This window comes from Arvicanthis niloticus, chromosome 28, assembly GCF_011762505.2.
Source record: "Arvicanthis niloticus isolate mArvNil1 chromosome 28, mArvNil1.pat.X, whole genome shotgun sequence".
Taxonomy (NCBI): domain Eukaryota; kingdom Metazoa; phylum Chordata; class Mammalia; order Rodentia; family Muridae; genus Arvicanthis; species Arvicanthis niloticus.
This window is the reverse complement of record NC_133436.1, coordinates 8732849-8758375: the sequence shown is the minus strand read 5'-3', so window position 1 is coordinate 8758375 and position 25527 is coordinate 8732849. Positions and strand designations below refer to the sequence as shown.

The following is a 25527-nucleotide window of genomic DNA, read 5'->3' as shown; positions in this document are numbered from 1 at the left end:
ATGTCTGAGCTTTGAGGAGAGTGGTCATTAACAGGGTCCAAGACCTCGGTGGTTTCCATTTTGTTCCCACCGTGTAGGCTACTGTTCTAGTTTGGGTTTTGCTGCTATGATAGCACCATGACCAAGGAGTTTGTCTTATACTTCCAGATCACAGTCAATCATTGAGGGAAATCAGAGCAGGAACTGAAGGCCAGGACTTGAAGCTAATACCACAGAGGAACATTGCTTCCTGGCTTGCTCCTCTGTCTTGTACAGTGCAGGTCAGTCACCTAGGGAATCTTACTCCCTACAGCAGGCTGGACCCTCCTCTATCAGCTAGCAACCAAGAATGCCCACATGGACACAGGCCCATCTGATCAATACGATTCTTTAATTTGTATATAAGACCCTCTCTCTTATTTTATCTTATTGGAGAGATGGGCATTTTACAGAAGGCCCCAGGTTATTACTCACCAAGTTCTACTGTCAGGATGGGGTTGATCATATTAGCTCTGGTTGTAAGCATGTCAGTAAAGTCAAGGACCTCATACTCTCAATCTGAAGATATCCTTTGCTGACCAGAAGGGATCAGGAGTCTACAGGAGACAGCAAGCTCCACCTGCCCATTCCCCTCTCTGCTCCATGCTATAGGCCAGGATTCTAGTCCTAGCCAGATTTGCGCCAACTGGAAAACACACTGTTGAGGAGAAAAGGTTGCTGGCTCTCTCTTTTGTCACATTTCCGCCTTTGAGAAAGGCTCTCACTTTGTGTCCTCCATTGGCCTAGAACTATGAAGTTCAGGTTAGCCTGGGAACATGATGCAGTCATCTCAACTTCCTAAATGTTGGGGCTACAAGTGTGGGCCACCACACCTAAAGACTTAGTTACAGTCTCCATTGCTGCAGTGAAACAAAACACCATGACCCAAAAGCAAGCCATGGAGAAAGGGTGAATTTGGCTTACATGTCCACACCTGCTGTTCATCTCCAAAGGCAATCAGGACAGGAACTCAAGACAGGACAAGAACTCAAAACAGGGCAGGGACCTGGAGTCAGGAGCTGATGCAGAGGCCATGGAAGGGTGCTGCTTACTTAAGCCTTGCTCCACATGGCTCATTCAGTTTGGCCTGCTTTCTTATAGAAGCCAGGGCTACAAGTACCACCCACAACAAGCTGGGCCCTCCCCCATCAATCACTCATTAAGACAATGCCGTATAGCTGGATCTTATTGAGGCCTTTTCTTCGGTTGAGGTTCCGTCTTTCAGATAATTCTAGCTTGTGTCAAGCTGACAGAACTGTCCAGCATCCATGTTGTCATATTCTTGTTGGCGTGCCTCTTGGGCTACTTTATTGGGTTCTGGTATCCATCATCTTTCTAAACCTTATTCCACCGTAATACTGTCCAACTCCCCAACACTAGGTAGGGGAGAAAAGACCAGAGGAGAAGGCATAGACCTCTTTAGACTACTTCCTGCTGACTAGGGGCCTTGGGTTTCTTGGGGCAAGTCAATCTCCATTGCCAGGATATCTCCAACCAGCAATCCAGCAAATCAGTTAATGTAGCAGGAGAGCAGCAGTCACCAAAGGCCCTCTTGGGGCTCTGGCATGTATGCCCTCTTAAGAGTCCCCAGAATTCCAAATAAACTATCTCCAGCTGGCAAAAAATCACGCTCCTCTTAGAGCACTACAACATCTGTGGATAACCTGAAGCAACCCCATATAGCTACCACACCTGGGATTAAAACAAAAACATTCACATAACACAACTAGGTTCTTAATGAAATCAAAATTCTCACTACAAATTCTGATCATTTTGGGCTGAAAGAATGCATAAGCCAATAAAACGCTTATAACTTGATGCGAGTACAGGGAGAGAACTGGCTGCTGAAAGTTGTTCTCTGACCTCCATAAGTATACCATGGCACTCACGCGTGTGCGCGCACAAACACACACACACACACACACACACACACACACACACACACACACACACACAGAGAGAGAGAGAGAGAGAGAGAGAGAGAGAGAGAGAGAGAGAGAGAGAGAGAGTCTTATACTTTGAGACAGTTTCTCACTGTGTGGCTCCTCTCTCTCTGTAGTCCAGGTTAGTCTCAAACTCAGAGATCTACCTGCCTCCGGCTCCTAAGTGCTGGGATTAAAGGCGTGCGCCACCACACCCAGCTCCTCTCTCTGTTCAAAGACAGGGCTTCACATAGTCCAGGATGGCTTCTGACTCACTGTGTACCAAAAGATAATCTTGAACTTCTGAGCCTCCTGCTTCTACCTCCCCCCAGGATTAGAGGCATAGGCCACCACACCTATTTATTGTTTTGAGACAGGGTCTCACACCATAGCCTAGTCTGGTCTGGAACTCACTAAGCGCAGCATGATATTGAACTCAGGGCAGTCCTCCTGCCTCCACCTTGGAAGTTCAGGGACTCAGATTATAGGAGTGCCTACAATATCAGGCTAACCCTGGTCCTTTGAATGAAGCAGCTTTCAGTCAATCCTGTAACAAAATTTCTCTGTTGGCTCTGAGTCGCTCTCAACTTTCTGTAGGCATAAATGTTTTGCAACCTACTTTTAATAAGGGTCCAACCTCTCCTCTAGTCCATCACCCAGCAGAGGTAGTGGAAGAGAGAAGTTACCAGGATATGGGGGAAGTGTTTAGCAATAGTTCTTTGGTGGTGGGCTCAATCTTCTTTGGCAGCAGTTCAGTTCTGTAGCAAACACCAGATCCGACACAGCAGCTGCAGAGCAGTCCTCTAGGCAGGCAGACCCCAGGCACAAAACCAGCTGCTACAGTTCAGCCCTTTCAGCAAGCTGGCACCAGGCAGCTGTAGTTCAATCCTAAAGAAACTGCTAGGCATGCTAACCGGCCAAAGTGAGGCCGCTGAGGCCGCTGAAGCCGCAAGCTGCCACAGGGACCTCATGAGCAGTTCTTGGGCGAGTTTCTCTGAATGGTGGTGTCATCACAAGTTGAGCTCAACAATGTTATATAAGGTGAACCAATACATGTCTTCCGTGAAGAATAGTGAGGTGAAGCAAAGAAACCAGAAGTTTCCACTTCAACTTTCTTTTCTTCTTCTTCTTTTTTTCCCCCCGCCAGGGTGTGACTTTGTTGCCCTGGCAAGCCTGAATCTCGATATGTAGACCAGGCTGGCCTTGCACTCTCAGAGATCTGAATGCCTCTGCCTTTGGAGTTCTAGGTGTGTTCATAGATCCAGCTAGAGAACTTCTGGGTCTCTCTGAGAAGCAGCAATTGGTGAGCTGTGGAGAACTGTTGTTTTCTGACTGCGCTTCTTCAAGTCTGATTAGCTCATGCCGTGTTAATGAGGAGAACAAAAGGATCCGGGCCACTGGGCCACGGGGCCACGGGGCCACCACGGTAAGGAGCAGGGGTGGTATCAGAATGGCTTTGACTCAGAGTGAACCTTGGTGTGTGCTGCTGTCATCTGCTGGCACTTCCATTTTATGGCTAATTAAATGTACCTTTCTTAAAGAACTAGAGCCTCTAAGAATGGCTGGAAGACATTTCCCCCTAAATTTATATTAAATGAACTATCATCTGAACCTGATCGGCTTGAGGAAAGGATTATGTTTTATAAGCTGGGGATTTAGCACCATTTTCAGCCAAAAATAGTTCCTCTCCATTCCCACGTGACTTCTCTCAAGCTAAAGGCCTTGTATAAAAGACAGGTCTTTCCTTGTTTTGCCTGTGACTTTCAATGGCCTTCAACGTCCTTTCTCTGTATTTTCAACCTGCTCTCCTGGGCTCATCTCCAAAGCTATTTGAGATTTTTTTTCTTCTTGTTCTCAACTTCTCATTTTGGAAAAAAAAAAAAAAAAGCCAAAGCTTCAGAAAAGGTTACACCACAGTACAAGGTCACCAATAACAGTTTTACCTACGATGAGCTCTTAAGCATTTTAAAGATCTGCTTTCTGTCTGTTTCCCAAAGCATTCAAAAGTTGCCAACATTGAGAACCTTCATACGCAGTGTGTATCTCTTAAGAACACGGCCATTTTTCTGCATAGCTAAGTACCAATATCTCACCCCAGACACTAACATTAATGAAATATTATCTATTACATAATTTTTTTTTTTTGCAAAGCTGGGCATTGAACTCAGAGCCTTACACATGCTAGGCAAGTATTGTACCACTGAGCTAGGCCATCGAACCTCCAGTTGAGTTTTGAAAAAACAGTTCATTTATCACTGAAGGCAAGGGACAATCAAAGGAATGGAAAAGTACTTCCAGAATCTCTATACATTCAGGTTCTTCCTGTGTGTTCTGGAAAATGTCCGGACATTTTCCTTAAGCCTCTATCTGAGATTCACAAGGTACTCTGGACACTGTCAGTTTGACAGCTTGAGGCTTTCCTGTTCCACAAAGGCAAGGGTTAGCTTTGCCCGCCCAACTACTGCACCCCACAGGAAACAGGGGTAATCTGCCACTTGAGCTGTGGTTCTAGCTTCAGGCCAAGACAGTAGGGACAAAAAAGATGAGCCAGCATAATGACACAGTGGTTGAACCACCTGGATTGAGCCTGATTGTGTCCTATGGCAGTGACAGCAGAGTACCACAGGGGGAGGTTTCCTCCAGGTTTTGGAGGCCAGAAGTCCATAATGAAGGTGGTGGCAGGATCTGGCTCTTGCTTACTTTTTGAGATATTGGCCCCCGGCAGTTCTCTGAGTTTCTTGTGTTACCAGTAATCTGAGGCAGTCCTTCGTCTTACAGAGGCATCATCCCTCCCCTTGAGTGACATCCTCAGGTTGTTCTCATTGTGTCTGTCTTTCCTACTTCTTACAAAACACTCACATATTGACTGATGAGCCCATTCTAGGGTATTGACGAATCCAACCCCAACTCTGCTTTCAAATATACACGCATTCTGCAGAAGGCTTAGGGCTCTTACAGAGCTACAAGGGGACATAGTTTAAGCCATCAAAGAGAGTCTTGTGTACGTCTTCTAGACTTCTGAGAGATAGTATTTATTTCTTTTCTTCTTCTTCTTCCTCTTCTTCTTCCTCTTCCTCTTCCTCTTCCTCTTCCTCTTCCTCTTCCTCTTCCTCTTCCTCTTCCTCTTCTTCTTCTTCTTCTTCTTCTTCTTCTTCTTCTTCTTGTTTTGAGATAAGGTTTCTTTGTGTAGTCCAGTTTGTCCTGTCCCGGAATTCACTCTGTAGATCAGCCCAGCCTCAAGCTCAGACCTGCCAGCCCGAGCCTCCCAAGTGCTGGGATTATAGTGATGTACCACCATGTGTGATGTTTCTGAATTTTTTTGTTGTTGTTGTTTACTTTGCTTTTAAAAAAATCTTTTTTTTTTTTTTTTTTTTTTTTTTTTTTCCGAGACAGGGTTTCTCTGTGTAGCCCTGGCTGTCCTGGAACTCACTCTGTAGACCAGACTGGCCTCCAACTCAGAAATCCGCCTGCCTCTGCCTCCCAAGTGCTGGGATTAAAGGCGTGCGCCACCACCTCCTGGCTTAAAAAATTCTTTTAATTATAAATATCTGGTCTTATATAGTGCAGGCTGGCCTGGAATATGCTAGGTAGCGAGAGGTGATTTTAAATGTCTGATCCTTCTGCTTGCTCCACAGCTGGAATTACTATGCCCAACAAATTAAACTAAAATGTGTCCATTTTGCTTCTAGGCACCAAGTGAGGATCCTGCACTGTCTTTTATTGTCTCATCTCTTTAGTCTCCTTTAATTTTCAACAGTCATTTTTAAATTTTCCTGTGTGCAACAGTTTCCTGGAGCCAGGTATGATGTCACCTTGGAATGTGAAAATAGAACACAGCATTCAGGGCCAAAGCCATGCCTTCTACACAATAAGTTCAAGGTGAATCTAGGATATGAGAAAATCTGGCAGCAGGAGTCAATGGGAGTTTGCGTACTCAGCATATACTAGGTATTGGGTTCAGTCTCTACCCCGGAATAATTTCTGGACTCATCTCCAGAGTTTTTAGAGAGGGTCTTGCTACATATTCCATATTGGCTTTGAACTCTTGATCCTGCTGCCCGAAGAGTGCTGGAATTACAAGTACCCGCTTAAACTAGTGTTTTCTTCTTTTTAAAAAAAATTACTTAGTTTTGGCCTAGGTGTTGTGGTATACACCTTTCATTCCAGCATTTGGGAGGCAGAGGCTGAAGGATCTCTCTGAGTTCACAAATCAACCTGGACTACATAGTGGGTTACAGGCCAGTTAGAGCTTTATAGTGTAAATCTGTTTCCAAAAAAAAAAAAAAAAAAAAGTGAATGTTTGTGTGTCTGTGCATATGTGAACGAAGCTGCCAGTAGTCTGAAAGAGGGCATCATCCCATGGAACTGGTGGAACTAGAGTTATAGGTGATGGCAAGCTACTCAACCTGGGTGCTGGGAACCCAATTCAGGTCCTCTGCAAAGGCATGAAGCACTTTGAAGAATTGAGATACCTCTCTAGTCCTCTTGAACGAGAGTTCTAACAGGCTGGCAGATGATACCCAAACTGCTGGTTTAAAGACAGCACTTGTGGGACCTGCTAACCTTGGATGAGTTTTCTGGTGAGGGTCACGGTTAAATGCAGATACCGTAGGCTCCCAGGCCATGGTTTTTATTATCTCTGCTACTGTAGGCAAAATCAGCTAGCCCAACACATCAGCAATGGGGATGGCTACATCCCAATACAAATATTTAAAAAATAGTTGTGTGGCCTGATCAGACCCACAGGCTATAACATGATCCGATGCTCGAGGACAGTGTATCACTTTTGAGGGAGGGTGGCCGAGGTTTTCAGAGCACTGACAGTTTGGAATCCTGTTCAGTTTTCGTCAGTAATACTTTATTACGTAGATTTGTTCTAGACTTGTTCAAGAAGTTAAGATGGACTTCTTGGTAAGGATGCCATATAAGTCATAGAAGGCCTTGTATAGAACATGGTGGAAGACTGAAACAGGTCAAGATATTTCTGGTTAGGGCTGGGGATATAAAGTTAGTGTTTAGTAAAGCTCTTGCCTAGCAAGAGCCAAGGCCTTGGGTTCCATCTTTAGCACCACACACCCAAATGTGTGTGTGTGTGTGTGTAAGCTTCAATGGAAAGCTAGGTATTGTTTAATAAATCTTTTTGGATTTTCAAGTCTCTCTTATTTCCAGGGACTTTATTCCCAAACCCTAGTGCTAGCCTGAAACAACCGTGTGTGTGTGTGTGTGTGTGTGTGTGTGTGTATGCTGTGTACCAATATATACTTATGAAAGTTTATAAAGACTTTTTTAAAATTTATTTTTATGTGTATGAGTGTTTACATGTACCATATGTGTTCCTGGTTCCCACAGAGGCCAGAAGAGGGCAATAGATACCACAAAACTGGAGTTACAGGTGATTGTGAGCCACCTGTTGTGGGTACTGGGAACTGAACCTGGGTCCTCTGCAAGCATAGGTGCTTTTTAACCACTAGCTCTCTCTCCAGCCCCAAGTTTATTTTATAAAACAGGGACAGTAAAAGCACAATATACCCATGCACTATAACAATGATAATAATACATTGAAAAGTTATTGAAAGCATATGAATTATTAATTCTGGAACTTTACATTTAATATTTTTAATATGCAATGGTCTATGGAAAACTGAAACTATGATAAGAAAAGGGGACCAACCTTGAGTCTACAGTGCTGGCTTTTCATTGTCACGATGTACTTTACAACTCTGTAAGTTGTAGAATATTGTTGGTAATCTATTTGATTGTTTGACTTGAGAAATTAAAAGTTGTGTCTGTGTCAGATAAGTATTTGATTTTTAACCAACCCTTCATCTGTTGGCTAATTTCTCTTCTGCATTCCCAATTTTCTGTTTTCTGTATTAGGGGTTTTTTTTTTTGTTTTTTTTTTTTTTTTTTTTTTTTTTCCCTTTGAGGCAGTATTAACATGTTCTCAGTTCTTACTTTAATAACTTAAGGAATAGTTATTGACACATTCATTCTGTACCCGTGAGGTGACTCTGTGCTTTAAAACTCAGCCTCACTGAAATTTTCATGGCATCACTTCAAGAAGCAGCTAATGAGTTTTTTTTTCCTCCCAAATTTTGTGATACCAGCTGCCATAGAACATTCTGACCAGAAGCAACTTGGGGAGGAAAGGGTTACAATGGCTTACATCACAGTCCATCACTGAGAAAAATTAGGACAGGAACTAAAGGCAGGACTGAGACAGGAACTGAAGCAGAGACCACTGAAGAATCCTGCTTACCAGCTTGCTCTTCTAGCTTCTACCCAACTTGCTTTCTTTTCTTTTCTTTTCTTTAATTTTTTTTTCTTTTTTTTTCTTTTTTTTGGTTTTTCGAGACAGAGCTTCTCTGTGTAGCCCTGGCTGTACCTGGAACTCACTCTGTAGACCAGGCTGGCCTTGAACTCAGAAATCCACCTGCCTCTGCCTCCCAAGTGCTGGGATTAAAGGCGTGTGCCACCACCACCCGGCTCCAACTTGCTTTCTTATATAGTCCAGTGTTGGGGGCCGACTTTTAGCAGAAAGCGGCTATCAGCTTTGCAGCCATCTTGAGCCATATATCCTGACATGAGACTTGGATTACAATAGCCTACAACAGCTGAGCACACTCCGATAATCTTGGTTTAGATACCTTGGGTGTGTGAGATTAAAGGTGTGTGAGATTAAAGGTGTGTAATTTAAGAGTTTGATTTAGAAGTGTAGGGATCATATTTAGAGACAAGACCTAAGGGCATGATTAAAGGTGTGACCAAAAGGCATGGTTTAGAAGTGAGAGATATAAAAGGCAGAGGCAGACAGAGATCCGGGGAATCAGACAGAGGAGAGGGAGAATCAGATGCTTAGAGGAAGAGAGACTGAAGAATAAACGGGATTGAAACACACTCTGTCTGGTCTCCATTTTTTGAGTCTGTCCACACTCTCTCTCTTGCTGAACCCCGACCCGCGGACGGGAGCGGCAGCTTGGACCGGGATACAGTGGCCGCCAAACGCAGGGCAGCCCGGGCCTCAACATTTTGCTCGGGCCGCGACATTTTTTGGCCACCCGAACGTGGGGCTAGTGCGCTTCTCAACAGTCCAGAACTCCCTGTCTAGGGGATGGTACTGCTCACAGTGGGCTGTGCTCTTGTCCCTCAATTTTTGATCAAGAAAATGCTCCACACACATTCCCACGGGGCCATTTGTTAGAGGCAATCCCCAAATTGTGACTCCCTCAGATAGCTCTGGGCTGTGTCACATTGAGAGCTGATGCTAACTAGGAGACGCCATCAGATCATGAATCGATGATCGGATTACTTAATCGATTAGGTCATAGTCTTCATGACCCAACCACCTCTCAATAGTGCCACCACCTGGGGACACAGACTTTATCAAGGGCTTGGTTTATGCCGTGGTGCTCCATTTCCAAGCCATCCAAAGAAAATGTATTTTGGGGGTTTTAGTTTGAGTGGAAGTTAACATTCTGGTTCAGTGGACTCGTCATTCAATGGGTTTTTTTTTTTTTTTCACCAACAACTCTTGCCTGCATTAGTTATAACATTAGAGAAGGCAAATATGAACTCCAGCTTCTATCAGGGTATTACTTCTGTACCCCTGACCCTCAATTGGTCCTTCTTCATCAGGGACAGGTCATTCTCTTCCATCCAGCAGGCAACTCCCGGAGGGTCGCACATGGAGTGAAGGAATGGAATATCTGCCTAGCTAGCAAGATCAGTTGACCAATCCTGGTGTCACAGTCAGATTGTCTTCTTGCCCAGTGACCTCTTGATAATAACAGTAGACATTTAGAGAGCTCTGGGCTATACAGTAAAGCGAATCTTTTTTTTTTTTTTTTTTTTTTTTTTGAGTTAGGGTCTCATTATGTAGCAATGACTAGTCTTGATCTAACAGCCTTCGAACTGCCGGGATTAAAGGTGTATGTTACCACACCCAGTAGATTTACCTTATTCTTTCCCATGTGTATGTTTGCAAGCTCCCCTGGAGGCCAAAGAACTAGGTTGTTTACTTTTCCATCTCTACGAGACAGTACCTGGACCTGGGCAGATTCAGCTAGACTGGCTGGCCAGCAAACATCGGAGGTCCCCTTATCTCTGCCTCCCCATGGAAGTTCCAGGGGTTTGCAGCTACAGGCTTTATTATATGGGTGCTGGGGTTTGAGCTCTGGCCCTCACACTTATGTGGCACATTACACTCTGAGCCATTTCCTAAGCCCCATATTTATTGTACTTTCACTAGGTCACCAACTTACACAATATGGATGCTGCACATATCTTTACAGAATAATAAAATGTCAACCCAGCACTCGGTACGCTTAAGTGGAAGGATCCGAACTCCAGTCCTGCCTGAGCTACATAGTATGCAGTCTCACACCAAAAGTTTTTTTTTGTGTGTGTGTGTCATTTGCTTGTTACACTTCGGTTTACTGCACACTGCATGTTAGTCCATCACGGTCGCCTAACTTGCTGCAGAAAGCTCTGCTTGGGAAATCACATTTCCACAGAGCTCCCGTGAGGCCCTCTGGGGCATGAGTCGGAAACTCCCACGCAGGATTCTAGCAAAAACGGACCTGTTAACCCTGCATCGACTTGCAACCCTAAGCATCAACCTGGGCCTTTCCACCTAACTCCATCTCGGCCACCGTACTGGTCTCGGTTGAAGAAGAGAGACTTAGGGAGCGCCCAAGCGCAGCCGCAACCTGGGTGCTGGACGGGGAAACTGAGGTCTGGCTCTGAGGCGTCATTCCTCGCCGCGCGTGAGCAAACCCTAGGGCCGCCAGGCCTCGAGTAGGTACCTGGCGCTCGTGCCCGGCCCGCAACACTTCCTGTCCCGCGCGCTGGCGATGCTCATGTGACCCGGGACTGGGCGGAGAGCACCTGAACGAGGACGTCACGTGAGCAGGAGGCGGGGCGGGGGGCGGGCCGACTCCGGTCACGTGATGCTTTGGGGCCGGCCACGGAGCGCCTCCTCATCTCACTCCCCCCCTGGCTCCAGCTCCCTCTCCTCTTTCTCCCTCCAGCTCCCCTTGCAGCTTCGACTCCGCTGTTGCGGCGCGACCGTGTCCCAGGCGCGGCTCCAAACGGCCAGCCGCCGTGAGCCCTACGCCCCACGCGATGCGGGTCGTTCTGCCAGGACCGGTGCCCTCCGGGCCGCGCGTCGCGCTCCTGCCGCCGCTCCTGCTGCTGCTGCTGCTTGTGGTGGCCGCGGGCTCCGCGCAGGCCCAGGCCGTCGACTTGGACGCCCTGTGCAGGTGGGTGTCCTGCGTGGCAGGCGCGGGGCCCCGGGGACACGCAGACCTCCGCTCCGCCCCGCCCCCGCGGGAAAGTTGCCCGCGTGGTGGTCGCGGCGGCGCAGGAGGACGCGCAGCCGTGGCGCTGGCCCAAGGAGCCCCCCTCCCCCGTACCCGGCCACTTGTGGCTGTCATAAGTCAGGCGGCTTTGTGCGACTCCCGGGGCCGGTGTGTCTGTCGGAAGTTGCAGGGGGCAGAGCTGAGGCTGGGCTTTTGTCCCGCTCTGCACGCTTCCATTGAAGTTCCAGCCGCGGGGCTTCGGAGGCGTCCCCTCTAGTGTGCAGAGTCTCCAGGGAGTGCGAGCCCACGCGATGGTCTTGGAGTTGGGTAGTGGTAGTTTCAGTGGCAGATTGACCCCCTTCTATGGCAATTCTCAGTTTTCCTTATTTAAAGTAGCCATTTGTCAGTGGGTGACGCTTTTTCTTCTTTTGACAATGGTTGAGAGGTGGTCATCTGTGTTGGCTTTCAAGACTTTACCCTTCACTTCTCCCAGTTAGCTTCCTGTGTGGTTGCTCACATGATGTCATTGTCTCCAGTGTAGATTATTCTAGTGGAGTCTTCTGCTCTGGGATCCAAGGTTGTATAATCTCCAGTCCTGTCGAAGTTTGTTGGTGTTGGACACAGACTCGTGGGCCTAGGGAACTTACAATACCATGAGTTTGGAGACTGGCCTCCTCTGGGCTCTTTAGGATGAAGGGAGATCAAATCTTTTCTTGTTTTCAAAACTCTGATAAGAAGGAAGCGGGAAGAAAATCTTGAAGCCCAGCTTTACCCTTGACTTTCATAAGTGAGTCAGAACGAAATGAAGCCCAGCCTACCTTCTCAGCCAAACTTCATGTTTCTGGTCCTTTGTATCAGAGAGTTTTGTTCTCACCTGGAGTTAATAATTTGTAGGACTTGGTATTGTAAGAAGGAGCTGACCAGAATTATATTTCCCATTTTGGAGAGTATTTGGAGGGAGACACTGCTGCACTGCGGTTTATAGACCAATTAGCTGTCCAAAGATAAATTGCTGCCCCAGTAACTTCATGGTATGGAGGAGGGGGTGCCCCTTAAACAATAGCAGGCCTGGTGGAAACATTTAGAACAGAAAATTTTGGATTTAGGGTTGCCGTGACCAAGAATTAACACAGCTGGCCTAGAGCTGTGGAAGTCACGGTCTTGCTAGATAACTGGAATTTGTTTCTTTTGACGGGGTTGTTACAGGGGATCCAACCTAGGGCCCAGGCATGCTAATCGAGTACTCTACCACAGACCTGCAGCCCTTGTCTTAGAATTAATTTTTCTACACTGTTGTTTTTAAAGTGGTGCGTGTGCACGTGTGTGCCCATTGTGTCTGCCATGCAGAGGCCAGAAGAAGGTCTCAGATTCCTTGGAGCTGTAGTTACAGGTTGTGAGCAGCCTTTGTGGGATACTAAGAATTGAACCTCCCCACCTCCAAAGGCCATCTCTCTAGCCGCAATAGAATTAATTTCTTTGAAAAAAAGTTTTAAGAAAATATTTTTTTATTTTATGTGTATGAGTTATTCTGTTTGCATGTATGGCTGTGGACCACATACCTTCATGGTGTCCTTGGAGGCTAGAAGAAGGTATCAGATTCCCTGGAACTGGAGTTACAAATGGCCGTGAGGCTCCACGTGGTTGCTGGGTATTGAACACGGATCCCGTGCAAAAGCTGCAAGCGCTCTTAATTGCTGAGCCATCTGGCTAGCCACCTAGAGTTAGTTAAGGGTTTTTTTTTTGGGGGGGGGGGAAGGAGGGGAGATAGAGTTCTCTATATCGACCTGGCTGTCCTTGAACTCACTCTGTAGACCAGACTGGCCCTGAACCCAGAGATCTGTCTGCCTGTGCCTCCCAAGTGCCAGGATTAAAGGCAGACTTTAATCCTACCCAGTTTAGAGTTTATATCTTGGTAGGGTAAAAGTTTTCAAGGAGAACTGAGAGACATGTAGTCTCAGGACCACTCACTTGTGCCTGGTCATCTCATTGTCTTGAACTGGTGGTCTTTCACCTCATCTGGGGGGTTGCTGGTACTTACCTTGTGGAATGGCCTCTGTATCAGCCTATTGGGGCCACTGTCCCGTTAGGCATTGTCTCGTTGCCAATGCACAAGAGGGTCTAAGGTTTTGTTAGAGGTGTCTGTCCTCTGCTGCTTCTGACTCTAAGGTTGTTCCTCTAGATTTCCTCAGGAATATTGAACTTCCCAGACCTTCTCACCCATCCCCTGCCTGTAATTATGCTCTGTTTGTGTGTAGACACTAGGTTGGAAACATCTTGAGTGTCTCCTTCATACTTAGTACCTGCAGAGTGTAGTTTGTCTTGTTTGGTCCTGTTTAGTTTTTTTTGTTCTGGGAGCTCAAAGCCAGGGCCAAGCAGGGCAGCTGTGTTCTTCCCGAGCTCCACTCAGCCCTTTAGAGTCTCTTCCACAGGGTTTTAGCCTCTTCCTTGGGACTGTACTGAGTACTGCTAGATAAACGTCACCTTCAAGTTCCTTAGGGTTAGCGCATACACAAGGAGGTTAGCTATTCTTTCTAGATCCAGTGTAACGCCCGTAAGTATCAAGGGAGTATGGTGCGTTTGGCTGCTTGTCCACCCGAGCTCTACAGGCTCCAGGGCTGAGATGTAAAGATGTAAAGAGCCCCCTCGGGTCTTCTGAGTGAACAGTAGACTCCTGTAGCTGGTGCCCCCGTGTTTGTTTTTGGCACCTGGTTACATGGAGGCAGTTCCTTATGTGTCGAGGACTGTATTCCAGGGGTTGGGAAACCAACTGAAACAGGGACTCCATTTACCCGGTTGAAAAAAAAAAACAGATGGATGTGGTGTGGTTTGGTGCCCAGAGCACTACCGGAAGTTATTTCTGTAAAGGTATTGGCCTGCCCAGGCATCATGGGGCTTTCCTAAGCCTGGGCAGTTGGTTCTTGGACTTGTGGAGAACAGCCTCTCTCAAGAGAGGATAATTTTCAGAGAGTAGGGAGGGGAGTCCTGACCTATTTCTGGGCTATCTGGTTGGTGCAGAGCTTTGAGATGAGCTAGGGCTCTGACCACTGGGACGGGGTGCAGTTCCTACTGAATTTGGCTTTGGGGAGGGGTGAAGGAACCCAAGTGAAGGGACCATTTCAGCAGCAGGTCTCAGGATATTTACACAGTGGAGAGGCCTGCTCTTTGAAATGTGTATGTACAGTAGACACAGCAGAGGATAGTATAAGTTACTGGAACAGAACTGTACACAACCCGCTTGCTCTTTGAAGAGACTGGAGAGATGTACACACACACAGATGCATACACACAGATACTAGGCACCAACTGACCTGGTCCTCATGCATGGTAGGGAAGTGCTTTAGCTGACAGCCATCCCTTCTTCTGTCTTTTGTCCTGAGACAAAGGCTTACCAAGCCCAGGCTGGTCTTGAAGTTGCCATCATCCTGCCTCAGTTTCTGTCGTAGCCAGGATTTCAGGAACTACTAGGCCTGGCTGATAATACATATTTGTCAAATGTCTGGAGGGAGGTGTGCTGTGGAAAAAGTTACTCAGGGGTCTCTCAGGGTGTGGGGTGTTGGTAGATAGAAAACTTCTTTAGGCTGATGAGCCTCCTGGTGGTGGCACTGGCCTGGATAAGGTCTGGGGTAGAGAACACGTGAAGGTCAGTGGGGCAGGATAAGTCAGAATAAGAGAGGGTCCTACACAGGGAGAGGGCTGAGGCCAAGTAATGCAGGACCCTCAGAATGGACCACATGTAATAATGTTCTTGGCTAGTTGTTCAATGGTTCAACTTACTACTTTAAACTTTGCAGAACGCCATGTTACGCATGTAAAATGCACATTTCCACCCTTGATTTAGTTGTTTACAGTGTTCTCTGGGGGAAGGCTTAACAGTTGGAGCTGATTATAAAATGCTTGGTCTGGTGGTTAACTACTTTGAAATTTATACTGGACAAGTTTTCTCCAAATTGTTTCTCCAAATTGTTGCTGGAGAGTTTTTATTATATTGAAGACAAGAGAATAATGAAGCCAGCTGGGAGTTGCAGTCGGTTTAGTTGCTATCTCTAGAGATTTTTTTTTCCCTTCTCCTGCAACTCTTCTCAAAGGATAATGCTTATATGCCAAATTTGGGCCACATGTTAGCCTGGATCACCTCCATTTGTGTGCATGCGTTTCCTTTAGCCATAAAAGTGTGTGTTAGCCTAGGATTGTGAATTATGGTTCCAATATGGTTTTTATTTTCTTTTTTGACAGGATCTCACATGCCCTCACTATGACCTTGAACTCCTGCTCCTCTTGCCTTTACCTCCACTCAGTTCTTAAAATAGTTAGCCAGGTGGCGGCGGCACACGCCTTTAATACCAGCACTTGAGAGGCAGAGGCAGTCAGATGTCTGTGAGTTTGAGGCCAGCCTGGTCTACAGAGTGAGTTAAAACCAAAACCAAACCAAAGTAACCAACCAAACAAACCCAGCATCTTATTAAAAAATTCCCAGAAAATGAATAGCTTCTTAGGCTTCTATCTTTTATCAGTGTTTCATGTATAGACAGAGTTTTAGAAAATGGAATGCCAAAAATAATCTGGATGTCTTTTTTTTTTTTTTTTTTTAAAGTTTTGGGGTCGATGGGTGTGTAATGTGGTCTCACGTGCATGCTAGGCAAGCAGTCTGCCACTGAGCCCATCCCTAGCCTCATCTCCTCCCTTCTGAGCTTGGCACACAGAGCATATTGTGCTGTGCAGAGATTTCAGTAATGTCTGGAGCTGGGTGCAGGGGCCCACAGTGGTCCCTCACTTAGCAGGTTACTGACATTACTTGGTTATTGACGTTATCTGGGGCTTGTTTCAGCGAGTGAGATCTTTCTGTGATGCTGCACCGGTTGGTCTTGGATGACGGAAGGGCTGCCTCACTGTATGGGAATTGGCAATCTGTAGCCCAGGTTGTCTGTACCGTTGTGCATTCCGTCTACTGCATGCAAGAGTTCTAGCTGTTCCACATCCTTGTCCACATTTGCACTTAGCAGGTTTGAGTCAGTGGGTTTGAAAAGGCATCTGTCTCAACCTGCTTTTGAGTCTCTTTTCTTCATTCTTCGCTCCCCCCTTTCCTGTCTCTTCTCTTCCCCCTTTTAAAGGTATTGCTAGAGTAGTTTTGGCTAGCTGAGTGCTAGTCCTTCTTCAGCCTCCTAAGTGCTGGGATTACAGGCGTGTGCCCTCACAGGCTCGTTGTAAACAGGAAAACTCCTGTGTTTATTGCTATACTTAATGACGTTGGTATCTTCACAGACTTGTTGTTTATTAGATGGACTTAGTAGGGCTTTTTTTGTAAATAATAACTTGCTTTTTGACCCCTTGGCAGTATGTTTTTATCACTTATGGAAACTCAGGAGTTTCTCAGGTGTTGAGGATCAAGTCCTTAGATATGTTTCCCTCCCTGTCTCCCTGCCCTCTCTGTTGCTGAAACACCATGGCCAAGACCATCGATAGCGAAGAGACTGTCTTGGCTGGGTCAGCATAGCAACAAGTGGCAGTTTACCTGAAGCAAAGTCTGCCATTCTTCCTCTAGTAAGGCCACACCCCCTAAGCCTCTCCAGATGTCACAACCAACTGGGGATCGAGTGTTTAAATATGGGGGCCTATGGGGGCCATCCTCATTCAAGCCACAGAACCTAACTGGAGGAGCCTTCCTGTGCATTGTTGGGTGTTAGGTAATGTTCCTGGTCCACATGCCCTTACCTAGGTGACACAAAAGAAAATGTCCCCAGACATTTCAGATGAACCTCCAACCATACAAAATCTCTCCTCTTTGGGTACCCCAAAGACATAGATTTCCTTATTGTTTAATTTTACGATCTTTGGTTAAATTTGTTGTGAGGAGACAGAGGTCATTTCCCCCTGAACATGTCATTTTTTTTTTTTTTAATGAGTTTATTTTTATTTTCTGTGCATTGGTGTTTTGCCTGCATGTTATATCTGAGGGTGGAGTTACAGACAGTTGTGAGCTGCCATGTACATGCTGGGAATTTAGCCAGGGTCCTGTAGAAGAGTGGCCAGTGCTCTTAACTGCTGAGAGCCATTTCTCCAGCCCTGGCAGCTGAGTTTTAAAGTGATATCATGCTGTAATTTATTATTTTTTTTTCTGTGTTATCATGAGCATGACAGTTTTGTGGAATCAGTCAACTTTTTTTTTTTTTTTTTAATGCATTGGGATCAATTTTTGTATGAACTAGACATTTTTTTTCTGGTCCTTACATTCTTGTAGAACTTAGAAGTAATGTTCTAGTAATCTGGCACTTTGGGGGAGGAGGGGTAAAATAGGGGGAAGACCCTGTGCCGAGGAGCAAGGCTTTAACTTGGGATCCCCCTGTCTCAGTCTCTGGAGTTCTGGAGTCAAACATTTGACATCTTAGGCTAGCTGGCCTCTGAGCTTCCAGGGATGTCCCTCTCTCCCCCAGTCCCAACCTCTTCCATCTGTGGGATTGTAATTATTTGCTATTGGCTTTTTAACATGAACTCTGGAGCTCCAACTTATGTTCAAATGCTTTGACTGGCAAAGGCATCTCCCCATCCTCAAAATTTCTTTAAAAATTAAGTTAATTAGAGATAGAGTCTGCTGTCTAGTCCAGGCTGGCCAACTTGAGGTCCACTGTCTTTAGCTTTCAAGTGCTGGTGGTCAGCATTTTTTTTTGCCATCAAGCCTGGCTTTATTTTTTTTTTCCCCCTTATGTTAACATTTTTAATGTGTATGGGCATCTTGCCTGCATATGTGTCTATGCACCATACGTGTTTAATGTTTGTGTAGGCCTTAGAAGAGGATGTTGGATTCCCTGAGATTGGAGTTACAAGCAGTTGTGAGCCACCATGTGTGCTGGTGATAGAACCTGGGTCCTTTAGACCTGTGGTGGTCTGAATGAAAATGTCTCTGTAGGCTCATAGGTGTGGCCTTGTTGGAGTGGGTGTGGTGTTATTGGAGGAACAGTGTCACTGGGCCTGGATCTCAGAAGGTCAAGCCAGGCTTAGTGTGTCTCATTTTCCATTTGCTTCCTCAAATGTGGAACTCTGAGCTACCTCTCCAGCACCACGTCTGCCTGCCTGCCACCATGCTTGCCATTGTGACAATACTGGACTAAACCTTTGAACTGTAAGTAAGCCAGCCTCAATTAAATGTTTTCCTCTAAGAGTTGCTATGGTCATGGTGTCTCTTCACAGCAACAAAACACTAAGACAAATGCTCTTAACTGCTGAGCCATCTTTTCAGCCCCTAAAAATGTCTTGACATTAACCTGTGGGCATCTTTATCAAAGGCTTGTTTACATTTTAGTCAACTATAGAACTAGAAATACTAGAAGAACTAGTATTCTGATTCGTATACTGTTGTCACTTTTCCTATTTTATTAATACCCACCTGCTAACTTCTAACTAATTTTCCTGTGTTTAGTTTAATTGAAAGCTTAAGTCTTTTTTTTTTTTTTTTGTTTTTTTGTTTTTTTTTGGTTTTTCGAGACAGGGTTTCTCTGTGTAGCCCTGGCTGTTGTCCTGGAACTCACTCTGTAGACCAGGCTGGCCTCGAACTCAGAAATATTATATTAAGGAATGTCTTTAAGTCCTGGAAGAAGAGTGACTTAAGAGTGCCTGCTGCTGGTGCAGAGGATGTGGGTTTGGTGCCCAGTATGCGCAACAGGCAAACTCTACCCATGTATAGCTTCAGGCCAGAGCGTCCTGTGTGATACCTGCACATACATATGCACACAGGCATGCACACACATGAAATGGTAAAATTTAAAGCCATGTGTTGTGTCTTCCCCTGAGTTTTACAGGCTTTAAACTTTCTGTTTCCATTTTCTAGTTTTAACCTTTCTGGACCCACTGAAACGTACAGCCTTCCAGGGCTTGTGCTTTAGATGTAGGTTGAGGTCCCCAAAGCTTCATTGTTGATATTTAAATCCCGATCGTGGATCGTGAGGGATTAACAGGTAGATATTTAATCCCATATTGGTGAGGAGAGGTGAGGCCTCTTGGGAGGGAGGGATTAGGATCAGATGGTATCTTTAATTTAGGGTGGGGCCTGTGACCAAGTCCCAGAGACTTTATAGGAGGAAGGATACCACACACCACAGAGGCACACGTGTATCCCCATATCTTGATGAGTGACACCACGTGTACTAGAAACTACCATCACCTGTGTCACCCTGACCTTAGACCTTCAAGAACTGGGAGCCAGAATATGGCCTGCTTCAGTCATTTCTTTATGGTAAAATGTGCTGATAAAGCAATAAATGACTTTTAGGGGCCTATTTATCTTTTCCACTGTGGCCAGTGAATGGAATTTCCCTTGTGGCCTGCCACCTAGTCAGTTGGAAGCGCCTTGTGTGTTTGGAAGAAGCGGTCCCTATTCGGGTCAGAGTTATTCATTGTGCTGCCCAGCCGCCTCTGCCCTGAGTTATTCCTGTCCCACTTGAGCCTTGTCTTGCTTACTTTGTGTTCATGGCTCTGGGTTTGGATGGGGCGCTTATGGGCTTTGCAGCTTCCTTTGATAGAGACCCACAGCTTTGTGGGTTAGGTTGTTGTTGTTTTGGTTTCAATTGTTTGTTTTTGTTTTGTTTTCTTTGTCGAGAAAGGGTTCCTCTGTGTTTCCCTGGCTGTCCTGGAACTCTATCCACCAGGCTGGCTTCAGATTCACAGAAATCTGCCTGCTTCTGCCTCCCAAGGACTGGGGTCAAAAGTGTTCGCCACTACTGCCCACTATTTTTTTTTTTTTTTTTTTTTTGAGATCTGGTTTTACTACATAGCCCATGCTGGCCTTGAACTCATGATTGTTCTACTTCAGCCCCTGGATGCTGGAATTACAATCAAGCAGTACTATGCCTGGCTTGCCCAACTCTTATTTTTTATCTTGGGCCCATTTCTTTTGGTTGTTGACTTGTGTTCATGTTGCCCTCGACTGGCGCCTCCTGATTGTGCTTATTTTGGACATCTGTCGCCCTTGCAGCTGCTCAGGGCAGGGCTGGGAGCATTTGTTGGAACTTGGCTATAAATTGTCTTGGGGGAGATGGGGAATGGTTGGAACATGCCAGGGGCTGGTCTTTTCTTATTATCCTGTGGGTCACCCACCTAGTAGTGCTGTTCCTGCCAGGAGGCAGCTGCTGGCTCCTCTTGATAGTTGGCAGAGCGTTGTGTGCTGCCTTTTGGCAGGCCATGTACGTCCTATCTGAGACAGCTGGATGATGAAGCTGGTGTCAGATCACCTCTGGTCTTTTTTCCTCCTCCACATAGCCGCCTTACTTACTTTTTGAGACTGGCTCTCTGTAGCCCCAGACTTGTGATCCTCCTGTCTTAGTGTCCTGAGTGCTGAGAATACAGGGAGTATGGGGCGTGCTACCATGGCCCACTGGAATCCACTTTTGGAAGTCACTGTCTTCTTGTTACTCCTTAGTGCCCCAAGACTTTCTGCCTCAGTGAGTGCTTGCTCATATGAAATTTAAGAAAGGGTTCTACTTTCTGAAAATATTTGAAGCTGTGGGTTTGTGGGTCTGTAGTCCCACCTCACACTCAGTTCTGAGATACTGAGTTAGCAGATTGCAAGATTTCCCAGCACAAAACTTGTGGGCATGATAGGTGTGGGGTGTGGGCAGGTGCCAGCGCTAGTGCCTCCTATTGGGGCCCCGTGTCCGTTTTTTGCTTCATTCTATTTCCTGGAAGTAGAAAGAGGCAGTGGTTTGTGTGTGTGTGTGTGTGTGTGTGTGTGTGTGTGTGTGTGTATGTATATGTCTATAGATCAGGATAGCCTGCCTCTGTCTCCCAACGGCTGGAATAAAGGCATGAGCCACCAAGCCCTGTGTTGTTTATCTACACTGGGAGGCAGGCAAGGCCTGGCTGACTTAGGTACCCACCAGTGGTTCGGGCTGTCTGACTCCCTGGAGGTTGGGAGTGTCTGCTGTAGATAGCCCCTAGAGGTTACTGGGAAAATGTTTGGTCACTTCACCTTGCTCTAAAACTGGAAGCCAGCTATTGCTGGCAAGGTTTTGAGGTACCAAGATTGTGTCATGTCCTATTTTTGGACTCTGACAGACCCACTCCTCCACACACTGTTAGTCCTCACAGTGGAGGAAAATCCCTTTGTCCTGTCCCCTCGGGTGTGAGACATCAGATCAGCCGCTGACCTCTAGCGTTTCCCCTGGCTCAGTCAGTGCTGGAAGGCAAGTTCCCTGAGGCCTTCCTGATTCCTGCAGGCCTGTGTCTTAGAGCAGGAGACACCAAGGAATGTGCTTACAGGCCTGGCTAGCAGCTGCACATTTTTAAAACAGATGTGACCAGTGAAGATGGCCTGGGAGGTAAGTTTCAAAGGTGGTCTTTTAGGTTGAGACTTTGTGTGTGCTGCCACAGAGCTGCCACATGGCCACTGAGCTTTGACCAAATGTAAGATTGTTCTAATTCCAGCTCTTCCCTCCTCTGCTTAGGCAACACCAGGGATTGAAGTTAGGGCCTTGGCATATAAGGTGGCAAGTACTATGCCCATGAGCTGCATCTCCTGTCTGTCTGTCTGTCTGTCTCTGTCTGTATTTGTTTATTTATTGAAAACTTTGAGACAGGGTCTCACGGAGATGCCTAAGACAACCCCTGACTGAGCTTGTGATTTCCCCGACTCGGCCTCCATTGCAATTGGTCTTACCAGTCTGTGCCAACAGGCCTGGCTGTCAGCTGCACATTTTAAAGCAGATGCTTAGTGTGGAAAAACTCCCTACTCCTCCGCCTGGCCTGCAAATAGAACAAGCCACCAAACCAGAAATGACACAGAAGAGGGCTTCTTAGAAGTGACAAGGGCAGCACCCACTGAGTCATCGATGTTCCTCGAGCTCCTTTCACCTACCAGCTTACATGTGCTACTCTGTACTATGAAGTGAAAGCCAACATCTGTTCCTGTTGTCTCTTAGGGGAAGCATTGTGAGCCAGTGGCAACATGAGGCTTGGCATCCCTTAATAATGTGAGAGAGGATTGAGGAGCTCTTGGGAGTAAGCAAGGGGGTGGGTCTGAAAGGGCTCACCATGCCTAGGCTCTTCTGGGAGGTGCTAATGTAAAAGGGGCCTGGAAGGAAATGAGGGGTCTGTATGTTATTGTATGTAATGGGGAAGAGGCTTTGCAGGACCCAAGTGTGCCTGTTTGAGACCAAAGGGTCAGTGTGCTGGGAGCAGCCTGATTAACCCCATGTTGGAGTGGGGTGGGGGATGGGGGCGGTGGACAGGGACCGGACAGGATGGGACAGGAATGGGACAGGATTGGAGATTAGCTCCGAATTGGAAGGAGGCAGTGGCTCATACCTATAATCATTTGGCAGCTGAGGCAAGTGGATCAGCCTGAACTTAGACTGAGACACAGAACAAAATAAAAAGTTTGATTTGTTTGCTTTTGTGCAGAGGGCTTGGTGACAGTTCTGCTGTAGTGGGACGTGGTCCATGCTGGGAGCAGAGGGCATGGCAAGCCTCTTCCTGCTGTGGTTGGTCACTTTGTGACCTGGGACTTTGGGCCAAGTTACACCCATGCTCTAGTTTCAAGTCTCCAAAACCAGGGAGGTTAGTATGCTCCTTGACAGTGAGGATTAAATGATCATGTTTAGAAGCCTTGCAGGGAATGTCCCAGGTGTGTCATTGCTCAAGTGTGAGCCGTGTTTAAGTGAGGTGCAGCTGTGCTCCACAGGTTGGGCCTTGGTGAGTTTCCCTTTGCCCAGTGGAGTTTGTTGCTGAGCCCCTGGCATGATCCCAGTATGTACAGAGCAGGACTCTTTAGACATGTCGAGTGGTGGTCCAGGTTGGCCTTGAACTCAAAGTAGTCCTTCTGCCTCAGTCTACTAACCTGGAATTACAAGCATAAGTCCCGGTCTACCTACTTGGTTTTTGTGAAGAAATAGTATGTGTAGCCTCTGATAACCTTATTAGCATCACAAACCAACAAGCTGAGACCATCCAGCAGTTAAAATGCCAGCCCTCCCTGTGGTCAGGGCCCTAAAGGAAGGACATTGGGGGCGTGATAGCAAGGAGAAGTTTTGAATGGGTGCTGTGCTGGCAGTTGCCTTCCTGCATCCACACAGTGGACGCACTGGCTTCTCCCTCTCCTTCTTTACTTTGGGACAGTCTCCTGTTGCTGAGGTTGGCATTGAACTTAGTAGCCAAGGATGACCCTTAACATTTGGCCCTTTTGTCCTCACCTGCCCAGTTCTTAGCTGCATGTCACTACTCCTGGTTTATACTGTGCTGGGCATTATTGAACCCAGGGCTTCGGGCATGGCGCTCATGCACCCCACATCCTCAGAGCTCTTCTTGTGTCCATGTCCCGGCACACAGCTTTGTTTCTTTTTTTGGGGGGCAGGTTACTAAAAATGACTTAGGGGCTGGAGAGGTGGCTCAGTGGAGCACTGACCGCTCTGCCAGAGGTCCTGAGTTCGATTCCCAGCAACCACATGGTGGCTCATAACCATCAGTAATGGGATCTGATGCCCTCTTCTGGTGTGTGTGAAGACACCGACAGAGTACATAAAATAAATAAACCTTAAAAAAATGAGCTTAGGCTGTCACACATTGAGGGGATGCCTGACCATTGAGCTTCAATGCAGGCACTCTTTCTTCCTTTAAGTTAACAGTAAAGCAAGAGAGCGTCCAGATCATTCCTGTTTAGGATTCGAGAATAATCCCAGTTACAGGTAAACACACCAATTTATACAGACACACGGAACCCACATGGAGTAGGTCTGCGAGCTGAGCTCAAACCGAGGCCTGCACTCTCTGAGTGGTGGAGCTGAGTTGAGCAAAGCCACATTCTTGGAGGTTCCTGGTAGCTGTGTGTCTTGGAGGGCAGGTATTGTTTGTTTATGAGATTTCTGGCTTCTGTGTAACCAGGCAGTTCAGCTTTACCTGGCCACTCTTTGTGGTGGCAGCTGCTAGTGGTTACATTTGGATAGTTTAGGGTTGGGGAGGCTCAGCTGCTGGCCTGTCCAGAGACAACCAGGAAGAAGCTGTCTTTGTGGCCTGATGTCTTGTTGTCCTTGGTTGTGTTGTGTGTCATCTCCCCCAGCTGGTGTGTGTGTATATTTGTGTGTGTGGTGGGGGTACGGACAGGGGCGGGGGCTGGGGTGGGGGTGGTGTAGGTATGAAGTGTGTCCCCTCTCCCTTCCATGCAAAGCTTTATGGTTTTGAATCCCTGGTCTCTAGTGACAGATGAAGTCACTGTGCGGTAGGTGGGTTATCAGGACCTTTATCTAATCATCATGGGAGTTATTCACAGAAACATTCATAGTTTTACAGCATGCCGGGGAGAGGGTGGCTGTGCTGAGGTGGTGCCTAGATGGAGGAAGGGGATCATCAGGGCACTTCTTTGGAGGCTGTCTTGTCCTGGCCTGCCCGTTCCACTTTCCCTTCTTCCCCGTGGTTTGTGGCTCAGTGAGGTGAGTAGCCTCACCTATCACATAACTGTTGCAGTGATGCTTGCTCTCAACTTAGGCCATAGCGATGGGGCCAGCTGACCGTGTGCTGAAACCCTAGAAATCACGAGCCAAAGTCGCTCTTTCTTCTTTTAAGTTGTATCTCACATGTTTATCACAGTCATGCAGAGGCTAACACTGTGTGTACATGTGTGTGCCATGTTTCCGTGCCTCTGGAGTTGTAGCTGGAGCCCAGATGTATCAGCATCATCCTGGTGGGTGTGGCACAGACAAGGGTCTGCCCTTTCCTCCCCTCTCCACCCACTTCAGTGTCATGTGGCGGTTTTCTTGGAGGCCTCAAGCCAGCTTGTGGGTTTTTTTTTTTTTTTTTTTTTTGAACTCAGATCTTAAGCAATCTGAATCCTTGTGCTAGATCACAGTGCTATGTTCCTCATCTAGGTTTCTCCTTATTCATGACCTTTTGGGTTTGCTCAGTTTGTGGTCAATGAATTCCACTCTGCTTAGGCCCAGGTCTGTGTGTTCTTCCACTGTGACCACAGTGCCTTTACCCAGTTGATTCCTGTTTTCAGAGCTGGTGTAGCTCTCTGGGAAAGGCAGACTAATAATGCCGACCCTCCCACGTGCACCTTTTCTTTGTGAGCAGACTTCATATCTTTATCCACAGTCTTGTGGGTTGGTTAGAATAGGAAGTGAAGTACTTCCTATATAATCCTGGCCCTGCTGTGTCAAACTCATGTGTTTCCCACTGTCATCGTCTGGTCAGGGTGAGTCACCCTGCCAGGCCAGATTTTGTCTCTTATAGTACACAGCCCACTTTTCCCTACTTGCCTTGCTGCAGGCCTGCTAGGGACCCTACCTTGTGTCTTCCTGATCTCTCAGTGGAGG

The 25527-nt window shown here is 46.8% G+C and overlaps 1 protein-coding gene and 1 long non-coding RNA gene across 4 annotated transcripts in view; one reads left to right on the top strand and one right to left on the bottom strand.

The window, feature by feature from the left end:
- The window catches only part of LOC143440046 (uncharacterized), an 87777-nt gene that overhangs the window by 47410 nt on the left and 14840 nt on the right, over positions 1-25527 (bottom strand). The gene's annotated exons all lie outside the window — the stretch shown is intronic.
- Igf2r (insulin like growth factor 2 receptor) overlaps positions 10911-25527 on the top strand; it is an 89212-nt gene continuing 74595 nt past the window's right edge. The window contains exon 1 of the mRNA XM_076926656.1: positions 10911-11200. Coding sequence (XP_076782771.1) covers positions 11064-11200 — 137 coding nt within the window. The 5' untranslated portion in view covers positions 10911-11063. The remainder of the gene's footprint in view (positions 11201-25527) is intronic.